The sequence below is a fragment of the Melozone crissalis genome, unplaced genomic scaffold (assembly GCF_028551555.1).
Source record: "Melozone crissalis strain CALT ecotype California unplaced genomic scaffold, PUWL_Pcris_2 ptg000018l_1, whole genome shotgun sequence".
Lineage (NCBI taxonomy): Eukaryota > Metazoa > Chordata > Aves > Passeriformes > Passerellidae > Melozone > Melozone crissalis.
The window spans coordinates 5,029,236-5,041,162 of record NW_026535796.1 but is presented as its reverse complement, the minus strand read 5'-3'; the positions used below and the strand labels follow the sequence as shown (position 1 = coordinate 5,041,162).

General features: G+C 42.3%; 1 protein-coding gene across 2 annotated transcripts in view; it reads left to right on the top strand.

Annotated features, from left to right (window-relative positions):
* Positions 1-1,038: 1,038 nt before the first annotated feature.
* Positions 1,039-11,927, top strand: part of AMPD3 (adenosine monophosphate deaminase 3) — a 33,043-nt gene continuing 22,154 nt past the window's right edge. Inside the window, exons 1-5 of one of the 2 annotated variants that reach the window (XM_054275934.1) lie at positions 1,039-1,190; positions 4,318-4,543; positions 7,024-7,219; positions 7,622-7,787; positions 9,816-10,035. In XM_054275934.1, the coding sequence (XP_054131909.1) occupies positions 4,323-4,543; positions 7,024-7,219; positions 7,622-7,787; positions 9,816-10,035 (803 nt within the window). In that variant the 5' untranslated portion in view covers positions 1,039-1,190; positions 4,318-4,322. Of the gene's footprint in view, positions 1,191-1,531; positions 1,613-4,317; positions 4,544-7,023; positions 7,220-7,621; positions 7,788-9,815; positions 10,036-11,927 lie in introns of those variants that run through there. The other variant, XM_054275933.1, reaches the window with a different exon arrangement.

Here is an 11,927-nt window from a genome sequence, read left to right as displayed (position 1 = left end):
CCAGACTTACTGTGGGAAAAGCACGTACATGCAGCATAAGTCCTTTTTCCATGCTGAGAAACAATGCCTATTTTTATAGTATTAATATTGTTTTTAAATATTTCTTTTATTATTATGGCTGACTCATTTTTGAATGCTTTGGATTGCTACGTGTCTCATACAACAGCTGTGGCCATAATTCTTAGCCTTTTTTATGACCACACCAGGGTGAAGGCGCTGCCACTTGTCTAAGAATCAAAATATCCACTCTTCTTTGCAACTCAGATTTTTTGGATGGAAAATTCCTTTCTTTTCACTTCATTTCTTCACTAGCTGTGTGAAGTAAAGGAGTTTCCAAAGCCAAAATCCCCTGAGGTTTACACATGGAGCATTTCTATGCCTACCAAGCTGGGGGGACACAAAACTACCTGATCCCTCAGTTTTGGGACATTTACCTTTAACTCTGATCACCTTTTTACACCAACTACCTTCACTCACTGCATTCCCAGTGCTTTCCTGCATGGTAAAGATACTTTTATATCTAAATGTTTTCAGGTTAGTCCCCAAGAATTGTAACCCAAAGTCACAAAAAATGTCCCTAGAACTTACAGCTTCAGGGCCCAGAATCTCTCAAAATAAGGTCAAATTATTTTACACGTTAATATCCTCATTCCTGCTGAGTCACGCTGGGTTTGAGCTTCAATTATTTACTTTGGCCTATGCACCCGGAAAATTTCTTGGGGTTTTGTTTGTTTATTTTTTAATATAGATGAGCACCTGGACCGCGTTGCTACACTGAAGGGCAGACGCTGTTGAAAACACTTGTGATTGGGACACATCGCCAGCACACTTACCGGCTGTCATTCTGCACTGGCCTCACGACTTTCTGGTCTCGAACCCAAGTTCTCTACATTAAAGCGCTTTTGGAGGAGTTTTGAAACAGGCGCTCGGGAAGGCGGCACCGCTGAGGCGAATCCAGGTGGGGCTGAGCTCCTGCCCCTCCTTCCCTGCCTGCCTGCCTGTCGCGCCGGCCGGGGGCCATGTGACAGCGCGACTTCTGCCTTCAAGCCGCCGAAGGGGAAGGGGAAGGGGCCACACTTTCCCCGCTGCTCCGGCTGCCGCTGAGGCCGCGGCCCCGCGGGAGAGGGGCCGCCCGTGCCCCGCCACAGGTGCAGCCGGCGCCCGGAGCGACAGCGGCGGCGCTCACAGAGGTACGGACAAGGCGCCCCGCCCGCCGCTCGCCCCCCGCGCCGGGGCGGGGCCGGCCGGGGCAGGACAGGCCGGGGCAGGACAGGCCGGGGCAGCCCCCCAGCCCCGCGGGCTGCGCCCCCCCGCCCGCCGCGGAGCCGCCCCGGCCGCGATGCAGCCGCCCCGGGGGCAGCCGGGCGGCCCGGCGGGGCCGGGGGCGCGGCGAGCGGGCTCCTCCGCCCGCGGGCCATAAGGGGCCGGGCACGGGCGGCGCGGCACTGCGGTACCGGGCGGCCCGCGGGTGGATGCGGCAGCGGGGAGCGGCGGCAGCTGGCGGGAGCGGCTCCTCCCCCGCCGCCGCCTCCTCCGCCGGTGGCTCCGGGCAGCGTCTCTCCGGCCGGCGGCGGCCCGGCCCTGCCCAGCATGGCTCTCCCCGGGGCGCTCGGTAAGTGCCGCGCCGGGCTGGCCCGGGGCGCTGGCGGTGACCTTGGGCCGGAGCCGTGCGGGGCTCCTGCGGCGGCAGCGCCCGCGGGCCCGGCCGCACCTGCTCGCGGCGCTGGGATGCGGCGCTGCCCGCGGGGCTCGGAGGCGGCTCTGGCATGTGCTTCGTATAGGTTCTAGGCCGTTAAATGCCTGATCGATAATTGCTTTTAAAGTAATCATGCCATCTATTAATATTTTTTTTACTGCAGCATGTTTCAAGCTTTCTTTTCTTCTGTATAGGTGCAGACCTAATGAGCAACCAACCTTTCTATTAGATCGAGATATTTAGGAAAAGAGCATTTACTGGGTGGCATTTATATCATTTCCCATCCCATTAAAATGTCTAGTTGTTGCTCACCTTGGGCAAAGGACAGCAGTTCAATAGAAGGATACTGGATACAAAAGCCTCTTCCAATTCAGGATGGCACAGCTCGCACAAGTATTCCTTGAGGTGCCTCATGACTGTTTTAGGTTTATTTGGCTCATTTCAGTGCCATGAGCTAGCAGTGATGTGAGTAAATGTACATTTCAAACTATTCTGTGTCTTAGCATCTTATGCTCGACTGGAGAGCATGAGCTTGGGTTCTGTAAGAAAGAAAAAAAACTTTGGTATCAGTAAAGGATTGTACTTACATCTATACTCTCTGTCTCTTCACTACCTTATTGTAAGGATTTAAAACACAGTGTGGCTTCTCAGGCAGCGTGTTTCTTATTGCATTTCTGTTTGTGATCACAATTCTCTGGGAAAAAGTTCATTTAAACTAGGAAAATGCTCAGCATTTTCTGCTCAGTCAAAAACACATTATTATTTCACATTGTACTAGTATTGTTAGCACTCTTACTGTAGTTGAGTAAGCATAAAGGGAGTTTTTCCCTGGCTGAAGCAGCCCAAAAGGCTCTTGCTGCTGGCAGCTGCATGTGTGGCAGGCTCTGCTGCTGACAACTGTGTTCAGTGAGGTCAGGAGACAGACTCCCATGACTTCCTTGGCGGTTGATGTTGAGAAACCGAACCTAAGTTTGGATGCTACTAAGATATGGTAGTGCATTGTCACTGAATTATTCAGCTAAAAATATATGTATCTTTAAATTTCCTATGTAGTTATACTTGATTTTACAAAGACTTTACAAAGACAAATACTAATTGCAAAACAAATACTCTCCTGTGCAGAAAACAACACAGTCAGATCCACAGCTCTTTAAAAACAGAGATGCTTTTCTTTGGGGATGTGAATGGGTTTTTATAAAATAAGAATGCAAAGTAATGTAGGGGAACACTAAATTGCTGTGTTATGGTCCAATTTAATTCTTGTCACCTTTTCATACTACATTTGCTTTTAGAATAAAAGCAAAAATGTTGTCAAAGCATCTGTGAAAACAGGTGGACATTAATTAGAGTCTTTTAGGCTGAAACCGACAGGATCACATATCAAAAGGATCACATATCAACATGTGAAACCTGCAGCATGCCTACAGAAAAATTGTAATGGGGCCCTGATAAGTTGTGCCTGGAGAGATAAAAAACTGCCACACTCCATGCTTCCAGGGTATGTCGTTATTTAAATGAATGCTATCTCACAAAACACATTTGCATTTTTCTAACCAAAAAATGGTTAGAAATTCTGAAATGCCAATTTTGGACCCAGACTTCACATTCTGGCAGTGCTTGGATCCATTTGCTGTGACATGTTCGCAGCTATTTTCAACTTATGTAATAAGAATTTAATCTTATTTGTTATAAACTCCATCATACTGAAGGCATTCAGAAAGCTTTATAGTACACAACAAATAATGCTGGTCTGTAGCTTATCAGCACTGTGTTTTTTCCTCTCTGGAATGCTTCCATTTGTGCTAAATGCACATTCTGGATTGCATGAAAATGGAATAAAAGTAAAGCCAGGAAACTACAGAAGAAACAATAAAGATGGCATTTTAGTAGTGATGCTAGCACAAAACGGAAATATTTTATGATGAAAGCTTAGCTACTTAAAATTTTAAAACATAAAACATATTCTTTTTCAAAAGTAGTATTTAAATGCCAAGTAGAAATGGAAGTCCATGATCTATCTGCCTCCCACATGCATTCAAAAATGTGATATGAACTACAACAAATGGAAAAAAGAGTCACCGAGTTAACTATAGTACCTTTGTTCTTGTTGTGCAACTATTCCACTTCCCAGCAGTTCTGTGACTTTCTGATTTGTGCAAGGGATGGGGTGAGGTGGAAATGTACAACCTTCTTTTCTAACTTGCCTGTTGGCTTGAAGTCACTGAGCGAGGAAGAAGGCAAGCAACTGAGTGAATGTGATTTCCAGGTTCGGTGCAAGGACACACAGCTGAGTATCCATTGTATCACAAATAATTGTCTGTCTGACTGTGCAAGTAAGTGGAATCTCCTGGTAAATCTCTACATAAATTGCTTAGGAATTTTTGTGGGTATACCACAAGGTTCCTGATGCACAAATTAGCATGGCTTCAAAAGTAGAGCTGCTTTGTGGTTCTTGTGTACTGCATGCTAGTTTAAATTCTGCAGAGCTGTTCTACTTTCTTCTGATTTTGCTCCAAGCTCGGAATTTTGATAGGCATACCATGGAAGAACCCCCAGTCTCTTGCACATCTTCCTCATCCCTCATGCTGTAGCTCTAACTTTCTCACCTGTGCTCCTCTCAGGCGAGATGCCCCGGCAGTTTCCCAAGCTGAACATTTCCGAGGTGGACGAGCAGGTGCGGCTCCTGGCAGAGAAGGTGTTTGCCAAAGTCCTGCGAGAAGAAGACAGCAAGGATGCCTTGTCACTCTTCACCGTGCCTGAAGACTGCCCTATTGGGCAGAAGGAGGCCAAGGAGAGGGAGCTGCAGAAGGAGCTGGCAGAACAGCAGTCTGTGGAAACAGCTAAAAGGTTTGTTCTGTAGTTGCTTTCTTCATGGAAAAGAGTTTTTGAAATGAGTTTGAGTTAGTATTGAAATACCTGGCAAACAGCACTCTGCCTCTTACTGCTCCAGGAGAAAGGTCAGCAGCAGGCACCAGGGCCCCCCCTGGGATGTCCTTCTGTCCTGTGAAGGAGGTATCAGATGGGCCCCAGGGAGCTTGGAGTGGTCAGGTTGTCTCAGCTCTGTTCCCAGCAATAGCACAGATATTGCTCATGCAAATTTAATAAACAGCATAGCTGGGTAGAAATAACAAAACCCTAAGAGTCTTTAATATAAGAAGAGTCAGAAAAAGAAACACTGCCTCCTCTTTTTCTGCTTTCATTAAGAGAAACAGAAAATTTTAACACAGAGAAAATGACAGTGGCATGATACTTCCTTTAGTCTCTGCAAAAATAGATGAAAGCAAAGAATTTAAGATCAAGGGGTAAGGTGAAAAGTGGTATTGGCATAATGAGGTTATTTGTAGGTTTCCTTTACTCACAGAGATAAAATCTAACCACTGTCAGCCACAAAAGTGCACATGAAACAAACAAAAAAAAAATTGCATTCTACCTTTGGTTTACCCATGGCTTTAATGAAGGCAACCTTGCTTTTGTTTGTGAGTTTGGGTTTTTTTGTTATTCTGTAAGAGAGGCTGCCTTCCCTTGATGTCAGCCTGTTCCAGTGTCTTGCTTCACAGGACTGCTGGGCTGTTCCTGGAGTCACATGAGCTCAGCAGCAGCCTGACACCAAATGGGCTGGACGTGTACAGACTCTTCAAAAAGCAGGCAGGCAAGAAAGCATTTGAAAGTGATAGCTAAACACATGTACCTGGTTAGCTGCAGAAAGACAGTTGGGCAACACTTGGAATCATGTTTCTGGAACAGAAGGGAGAAGAGTCAATTTAGTTAAATTAAGGTATGACTCACTGATGATACAAGCTGAGACTTTGGGTTTGGAATTGTGCAAGTGGATTTCCCAGTTGGCATGTTCATAGACATAAACAGGCACAGAAGGGAAAACCAGATGTTTCCAGTCAAACAAATGTTTGGTATATATTTCCTCCTGAAGTAGTGTGTTTCATTTTTAATTTGGAAAATTTGTCTCACGGAAACAAACTCAGGTTTTGTACAGGTTTAACTGTAGGAAGGGGTATTATAGGTATTTTGTTTACATGTAGGAACAGAACAAGTGTTCATCCCTGTCCTGCAGAACTGAAGGGACAGTGACACAAGTACAGCTTGTGCTGTTTCCAGTTTCAGTTGATCAAACACTGCCTTTCAAAACTGATGCTGATTTCCAAGGTGGCTGCAAGTGGATGAAATTTGGGTGTTAATTCTACCAGCACTGCATGTTCTTATTCTTAGGAATACCACAGAAGTAATATGAAGCTTTAGAGAATGTTCCAGTGTTCCTTTTTCTTTGTTAGTGATTCTTACTAACATTTTAAGGTTTTGGTATCTAACTTGGAAAAGTAGGGACCATTTCAGTGCAAAAGAAATGGTTATCACAGGTAGTTTATAACATACTATTTATATATTATATGAACATTTAAAATACACATGAGCACATTTAAACTGAGTAAGGAAAATGAATTCCATCTTCAGAGATATTCCAAAGCTCCACTTGAGGTATTACAATTACTTCATTGGAAAACACAGCATTCTTTTTTAGCTGGTTTATCTGAGGTGCACATCTATCACAGTTTTCATGAGAAAAGGCAGCATTTTTAAATTATGTGAGTTCCACCTGAAGGGAGGAATGGACTTGTGTATCAAAGCCATGCTGTGATATCACTCTGATAAGCACATCAGCCTTCTGCTCAAGTCTCATCAAAGGAATAACGAGGAATAACTAAGGAATAACTAGGTACTCCTCATTTTCCTTACAAGTTGAACTGAATGACTATGTGAAATTTTGTTGCCTAGTCTTGTCTGACAACTAGATGAGCTTTAGGTCTTGCAAGTTTTGGGAAGAATGGGAAGTGTGTGTAACAGCATGATAACTTACAACGATTTCCATTTGTAACATTGACTTGTTTCTGTCTGATCCTTCATGAGTTCTGATGCTGTCAGTGTGTAAGAATTGACCCTTACTAAAGAGAGCACAGTGATCACCTTTTCCTTCTGCACAGTGACTTCTGCTGAAACTGAAGTTGTGAGAAGTGAAACAAAAACCTTAGGGCATCTTAGAATGATTGTAAATAAATTGTGGCACATTGAACTCATCTAGAGGGTAAATGCAATTGTGTCTGGTGTAGATCATGTGAAATGTCAATACAGAGAAGCTAAAAGCACAAGTACTTTCTGAGCAGTGTTTTTTCTGTGGTATGAAAAAATCAGCATTTTTCTGTTGTATTTTTCATTAGTAAGATTTCCTAGGGGGTGATTTCTTTGCTGTAATCAGTTTTCCAGTGTATTCAGTGTTTTATACCATGGCTTATTTTATGTTTTATACCATGAATTCTTAGGAAGAAAAGTTTCAAGATGATTAGATCCCAGTCTTTGTCATTACAAATTCCACCTCAGGAATGGAAAGCACCACCGGCCAAACCTGTGCTGTCTCCTGCAACGCCAGTTCTTCCAAGTGCTTTTGTGCCAGTCCAAGTGCCATATGATGTACCAGAATTCCAGAGAGTTTCAATTAGTGGGGACTACTGTGCAGGGGTAAGAAACTATTGTTTTCCCACTTTCTGTATCTAGAGGGTGTAAAAAAGGTCCCATATATGTACATCAAGTGTAAAATGCCAATATGATGGCAGTCTGCAATAAAATCTAAATGGCTTTATGAATACAGGGATTTGTTAGACAGTGAAGGTCAGGTTGTTTTATACTCTTTTTAATAATAAATTGGATCAAAATAATCGTAATCATCATAATCAGATGTTCAGTAAATAGGTAATATATGGTAGGATAAAAATATTTTTCTGTGTTTTGTATATTGTCTTTGGATTCTGCTTCTGTCACTGGCTTACTGACACCTTGGGCAAGATCCTTATGGTCAAGCCCCACACACTTCCATGCTAGAACTGCTATTTTTTCCAGTGTTTATCCTGGTTTTCCTTCCAGGTTACAGTGGATGACTATGAACAAGCTGCCAAGAGCCTGGTAAAAGCTCTGCTCATCCGAGAGAAGTACTCACGCCTTGCCTACCATCGCTTCCCGAGAACAACATCTCAGTACCTGTGCAGCATGAGGGATCAAAAATGGAAGGTTGAAGATGAGGTGTATCCAGGTGAATACCCTTTTAAAAATATTCAATTATGTTCTAAAAAATTCAAACATTATTTTAAAATACAGAATTAAATCCATGCAATACTGTAGTAAAGGAAAGTTGTATTTTTGTGATGATATCTTCTCACTGTCTTTGTAATTTATTCTGTTATTGAGTGGAGAATCACTAACAGGCCTAAGTTATAAATCCTGTATCTAATTTGGAACTTTGAAACTGTCAAAACCTAAAAACCAAGACTAGACTCTCATTGATTACTTTATTTCCTAAGCAAATGGGATGTTAAGTAGCATGCTTATGCTCCCTCAGGAAAAAGCTGTATGGCTGTGGTTTAAAGTGAAGTCATTCCTCCTCATCTTGGCATATGGAACTAAAAGGGGTGATGAGCTCATCTACATCATAAATTGAAGCATGATACAGACATGGCAGTTAGCAAGCCCTGAGTCAGGAATTTCACAGGCAGGCTACACTTGCCAGGTCAAGACTGGAAGCTGTAGAGTCATATTTGTTGGGCATTCTGCCTGAGTAAATAAACTGATCTCTCAACGAGGCTTATTAGGTTGAACATATTCCCCCACTATGTGTGTCACAAATTATTTTTGTCTCTTAGGTGGGTTGTGTCTTGAAAGCTTTGGTTGTGCATTAAACTGTTTGCACTGCCCATTTCTGGATTAGGCTGTGAGGAGCAACCTTTGGTGTGTACAGATGGGCCACTGTAGATGTGTCCATGGTGCTGACAACTGATTTTCAGTGTTGAAGTGACATTTTAAATCAATTACTGGCTTAGTGGTTGAAAGAGGATGACTAAATATGTTTTCAAGTGTTTGTTTTCCAGGAAGAGTGTAAAGAGGACAGTATACTGAATATTCAAGACAGGGAAGATATTTTGGAACAGCTGCCAGGGAGATATTTCCAAGTTATTATTAGGTTAATAACCTTCTTACAGTTATGATTTTAAACTTGCAACACAAAAAATGAAATCTTGTTACACAATGTCTTAATTAGCAGAAGTTTGAGTTAGATAGTAATGAATATTAGAGATAAGGATGGTATCAGTTTATAACATACATTCAGGTGATCTAGATGAATAAAAGGACTGGTAATTACTTTTCTGTGGTGGCTTAACTGAACAGGTAAAAGAAGAAACTCCTTAAGACTGAGCCAAAGAATATAGTTCAGTTGATATAAATGCAGTCAGGACACTTTGTGCTGGTTGCTTTAATAGGATGTTGTAAAAGAAGTGATTGTCACTCCTGTTATGAACAATGTTTGAGTGTTCACACTAGCTAAATCTCCTAGAAGTGTGTGTGAACTTTTTAAAGGCTTTACAAAGCTGTACTGAACAAATCCCAATTGTGCTTCTGGTACTTTGTGATTTTTATTTATGATCAGAAGGCCAAGAGATAAACTGGGTTTGTGTTGTACAATTTTTGGCTTCTATGCTTCTTGATTCTATTAAAAAATGATTAAAAAAACCTCAAACAAAACACTCACCCGAGAAAACCACATATAAACAAACCAACCCCCACAAACTAAAAACTCCAATCAAAACACAACAAACCCAAATGATTCTATGCTTAAATACGAACTTCCAAAATTGCTACAGTGAGTCAGAATGTGAAAAGAAAATAATGAATGTGGGTCTGAAGGCATCATCTACTTTATTGTTCAAAAATCTCAACTGTACTTCAACCATCCTAATTTAAATATTTCTGCCAACTCATTTTCAAACTCATTCCAACACACGTTAATAAAGAATAGCATTAAATCTGCATGCATTGGTTCAGAGAACTCTAATAACATGTAACATTTGAATTAAGGTAGGCCCCTTTAGAGAGGGGCTGCAACTAAAGCCTGTCAGAAAAAAGCTTTGTTGTAACAGCAGATTTTTATAGTAACTGAATGTGATTTTAATGAAAATACTGAGATCTGTTAGAAATTAAGCTTTACAGAAAGAGGAAGTTCTTTTTGTAGTTATTTTGCCTTTTGTGTAAGTTAGTTCTTCTAACTGGAATGTAAATTTGTTTTCAGATTTCCATTCACCGCCAGAAGAAAATGAAGATCCTTATAATCTGGATGATGCTCCAGACAATTTGGATTATGTTATCAAGCTGAAAGGTGGCATTCCCTTTGTTTATGACAGCAAAGAGATGATGGAGCTCAATGAGCCTCGGAGTTTGCCATATCCTGACCTGCAGACCTACACCCTTGACCTGAGCCACGTTCTTGCTCTAATTGCAGATGGCCCCACGTATGTTCCTCTTTTGTTACTCTGCCCCTTCAGGCTGCTGCTTACCCGTGGCTTAGTGCTTCTCACTTCTGTGACATTTAATTCCTCAGCATACCCATTCTATAGTAATGTTTTGTTTTGCCTTTCTCAAGCATTAATGCACAATGAAAAATCTTAAAAAGGAAAAAATACAATGCCACCTATAGCTGCCTTTCATTTCTTTGGTTTCTTAGCATCAACCATGGCAAAAAAGGGGTTAACAGAAAAACATCAAGAAATTGGTCAAGAGTTTCCATTCAAGTGAAATCTGACCCAAACTTCTTGAAGCACGGGAACTGAAACTTGAATTATTTTTTTTTTTATTTAATTTTGTTTTGGCCTATGCTGAACCTGAGGTATTTAAACAGTTGTCCTAAATTCCTTCCTGTCTGTTTTGCTCTGGCTGCTTGAAGAGAAACCCTGCATATGTAGAGCTTACACATCAGCAACATAAATATTGTCTGATTTGTTCCAGATGTTAATTAACTGCTCATATGCTGCAAAACTGACCTATGTATGCACAATCAAAATAACTCCAAAATTTCCCAGAAGCGCCAAATTCCTGTGAAGTCTGTAAAAACTAGAAATGCAACAACTATAGTAGAGTTTTAGTCAGTGACACTCATGACAAAGCAATGTCCTTGCCTAGTGCATGATGAAAGCACGTGCATCCAGTTTTAAGTTTACTTCCTGGCTGAGCATTGGAAACAGCATCACCTCTCATGGCCTCAACACCAGGAAAGGAAAAGAATCCACTCTAGGATGGAACTAAGCAGGAACCTGAACTGTTCTGAGCTATTTGCCCTGTGTGCCAGCACTGCATTGCTGATCCTTTGCCTGGGAGAGATCATCACTGACACTGTGGCCAGTTAGCCCCCACCTGGTGCATTCTTTCCCCTGTCTGTCAGTCTGTCTGCCTCGTGCAGTGACAGCGGCAGAACAAGGCTGGCCCATTCCCTAAGCCTTTCCTCAGGAGCCAGCTCCTGTGCTTCTGCCAGCCTTATCAGCCCCAAATCAGTGCCGGGCTTTGGTTACAGAGCAATGGGCAAATACATTCCACTTACAGGGTGTTACATTCCCAGACAGACAATGAAGATAAGAGGATGAGGGGAAAAACCAGAAACAAGAGTCATGCTGAAGGCCCTTCTGCAGTTTGCACTGAAGCCTTAGACCTCACAGTTGTAACAGCAAGCCCTAAGTAAGAGGGGCTGTAGTAGGACAAGTCAGAACACTCAGCATTGTGGTGAATGTAGGTCAGTCACCTGCTCCTTTCACTAATTCAGAGTAAGCTTTTGCAGACTTGTCCACACTCTCTGATAAATGTGCACAACCCAAAAGTAAAAGGTCTTTCCCATAATCCTGTTGCAGAAGCTCTTCTTTTGGTATTGTTTAGCTGTTTGCAGCAAGTGCTTTCCTGTCATTTATGCCCATCACGTGTGGGGCTGCTCAGAGATCAGGAACCATTGTTCTTTAATCTTTGCTGCTGGTAAAGGGATGAAATCTGACCCCTACTCCTCAGGCTTGTGCTCTTTTGACAACAGTATGATTTAACAGACTTTCTGCATGGACAAACAGGTCTTGATTAGTATTGGGTTCTGTGACACTGGGTTTGAAACAGGCTTCCAAAACCATAATGGGATTTGTGTTCTATTGAGGAGAGATTGGCAACAATAATGCAGGAATAAGAAGGCTATTACATTAACAGTGCTACCAAAATATTGTGGAGTCAATAAGAATTGACAGATGGTGAAGAGAAAAACCATGTCATTGGTTAAAAATAGAAGGAGAAACATGACAGAAGATGAAAGTGAAGATGGAGCTCTGAGTAGGCAAGCAGGAACAAAAAAGCATATTTTCTATAAAGGGCACAAGAA